We start from the raw sequence: 2,602 nt of genomic DNA, 5'->3' as shown, positions 1-2,602 counted from the left end.
GCAGGAATCCTCTGCTCAGTGAGATGTATGCACAAATGATCAGCACAGAAACTGGAGAAACTGAGTTTTCTATAGCTGAACGGTGGACTCTAAACAGTAGTTAAACCCTCCGGAATGGAACAGCTTTTCCCTACCAGGGCACAAAAACCTGATAAGTCTGACTATTAGTGTAAACACATGTCATACTCTAAGCATCGTTTCCTAATAGCGTTTCATCATGATGTTGGGCTATGCAGTGTCATTGGCCTGCACAAAGTAAATATGTCATCCCAGTCAGCATTACATTGGGTATCGAAGAACAAGAACTAGTATTTTTGCCTGACAGATCGTACTGGGTACTCCCTCCCACAATAAAGTAATATTTTTAACATTGTCTGAACTCCTTTGGACTGCATGTTCAGGCTCTTTATTCACAAGGAGACTCCACTCCTTGTGCTACTGCAGAGCCCAGCAGTTAACTTGCTGAACTGCCATCCATCTTACCTTAGCTGCAGTAAAGGACTTTAGTGCCTAAGGGTGGAGCTTAGGCACAAATTTTACAAAATGCCTACAGACCCTACACATGGCATGAGGAGAGTCAGAAAACTCATTGTTAAGAAAGTTTATGAACTGAGTGAGCAGATAGTAAGTTGAATTAAGTTCAGGATTGCCAAGATAGGAATCTCATGTTCCTTTTCCTCTCCACAGATTGAGACTCTTTATTTACAGTTTGCTTCTTAATGTATAGAGAGATAAAATGAGGAGCTTGGGTTGCCTTTACTATGTAAGACATAGAAGTAGGACTGTGCAGTTTAGCATTTAAGGCATTTGGTAGAAGAGAGTACTCATCAGTGAAGGTGTTTAGATGAGAAGCCCTACTTTTTTTTTTCCTTCAAAGAAAGAAGTCCTTCAAAAAAGAGTAGACTTCCCTCAGTAGGTTTGGTTACGGAAGACTGTTTCTGGTATCTGTTAAAACTGTGTGAAAAAGATGGACACCACATTGATCAAACATGTTTTGTGTTCTACACAGCAACAAGTTACAGCTGCCCAGAGGATTTTAGGGAGGATCGTGAAGGAGATGCCCAATTAGCTGAGCAAACATGTCTTATTTGACCTGTTGGTCTATTTCTTGGTGCAGACCTGAGAGCTCTTTCACCTGGGAGGTTATCTTTGAGCTGGGAGAACACCTTTTTATGCTGAGGTGATAAAGAAACACCCCAGCTTAAATAGTCATGTCATTTGCTTGGAAAATGACATAATCATTCCATTATGCAAAACGGTCTGAGTTCTGCTGGTGTAGAAGTTAATAGAAAACTTGGATATTATTTAAAACACTTTCATCCAGCTGGGCACCCACATTTCAGGCAGACACTTCATAGGTCATATTCCAAGAATTAAAGGTTTATCATGCATTAACTCATGCTAGTAATCCTGTCATTTATTTCTATAAATTTGATTCAAGGTCACTGAAATAGTGGTAAGGCACTACCTGCATCAAAGGTTTGTCTCAGGCTTGAAATGAATAGTTGTTAGGTTTGTCCTTGATTTTTCACTAGAATGAAATTTTGATTTCTATATTAATTTAGCTTTTTCTTTTGATGTGTTGCAGATGAGGGATTCGTACCTCATTCTGGATGAATACGTAAGTCTTTTTATTTGTATGCCCATATATGTATGTGTACAAGAGTAATAACCAATTCCGTTTGCTGTGCATTCTATGAAATAAATTTACCATGTAGTGCAAAGGACAGATACCATTTTTTTCCCATCAAACATACTGAGAACTATACACACAACCTGATGGCAATTTCTTCTGAGGTAATAATACTAATGTTCCAGTTCTTAGTATGTTTAGCGGGAAGAACAAATCTTAAAGTGTAGATGTGTTTCTTTGCTGTGCTGTTTTCCTTTGATTTAAAAATACAGTACTTGTCCTGTAAGTTAAGTTTCAGAGAGCTTTCTAACTTAGTTTACATGTAACTGAAGAGCAGACATTTAAGTTTCAGGATTTAAGGTATTTGTGACTGCCGAGATGTGTCAACATATCTAACCGTGAGCCTTCTGAGGACTACAGTGAAATTGTTCATGTACTTACAGAGGTTTTTGTGGGATTGCAGTGCAAGTCACTTAATTCTGTAGAAAAAAATAACTTTCACAAATTGATTTTCTAATGTCTTATTTGTTGATGATCCAGATGCGTTTTCTAAACTGTACAAATGGACGGAAAGAGCCTTCCAAGTCTATCCTAGATGTTGGAGTGGAAGCAGCCATAAAATTCAGTGGATTTGATGAGAAGATGTTCCTAAAGAGAGGAGGAAAGTATGTGTGGAGTAAAGCAGACATGAAACTGGACTGGTAACTCAATTTACTGAGTTAGAACAGGTGAATTATGTAAATAAAATAGGTGTGTATATATATGCATGTAATGCTTTTAACTATACTTGGTATATTACCTAGCTTGATGTTTAGCATAACTTTGTATGCAAATGTGTTGAATATTTTTAGAATGTAGATTATGTTCTTATCTATTGTTTGGTTGAACATTACCAAATACCTTCAGAGCTTTCATATAAATGTATCTCTGAAATCGAATTTCTAGTTCATTGTATGAAGGACTTCAGGG

At 37.4% G+C, this 2,602-nt stretch overlaps 1 protein-coding gene across 1 annotated transcript in view; it reads left to right on the top strand.

The window, feature by feature from the left end:
• Positions 1–2,338, top strand: part of RSAD2 (radical S-adenosyl methionine domain containing 2) — a 5,846-nt gene extending 3,508 nt beyond the window's left edge. The window contains exons 5-6 of the mRNA XM_009999241.1: positions 1,589–1,621; positions 2,174–2,338. Coding sequence (XP_009997543.1) covers positions 1,589–1,621; positions 2,174–2,338 — 198 coding nt within the window. The remainder of the gene's footprint in view (positions 1–1,588; positions 1,622–2,173) is intronic.
• Positions 2,339–2,602: the final 264 nt, after the last annotated feature.

This window comes from Chaetura pelagica, unplaced genomic scaffold (genome assembly GCF_000747805.2).
Source record: "Chaetura pelagica isolate M959 unplaced genomic scaffold, ChaPel_1.0 scaffold90, whole genome shotgun sequence".
In the NCBI taxonomy this organism is placed as follows: domain Eukaryota; kingdom Metazoa; phylum Chordata; class Aves; order Apodiformes; family Apodidae; genus Chaetura; species Chaetura pelagica.
This window is presented reverse-complemented; position numbering and strand designations above follow the sequence as displayed.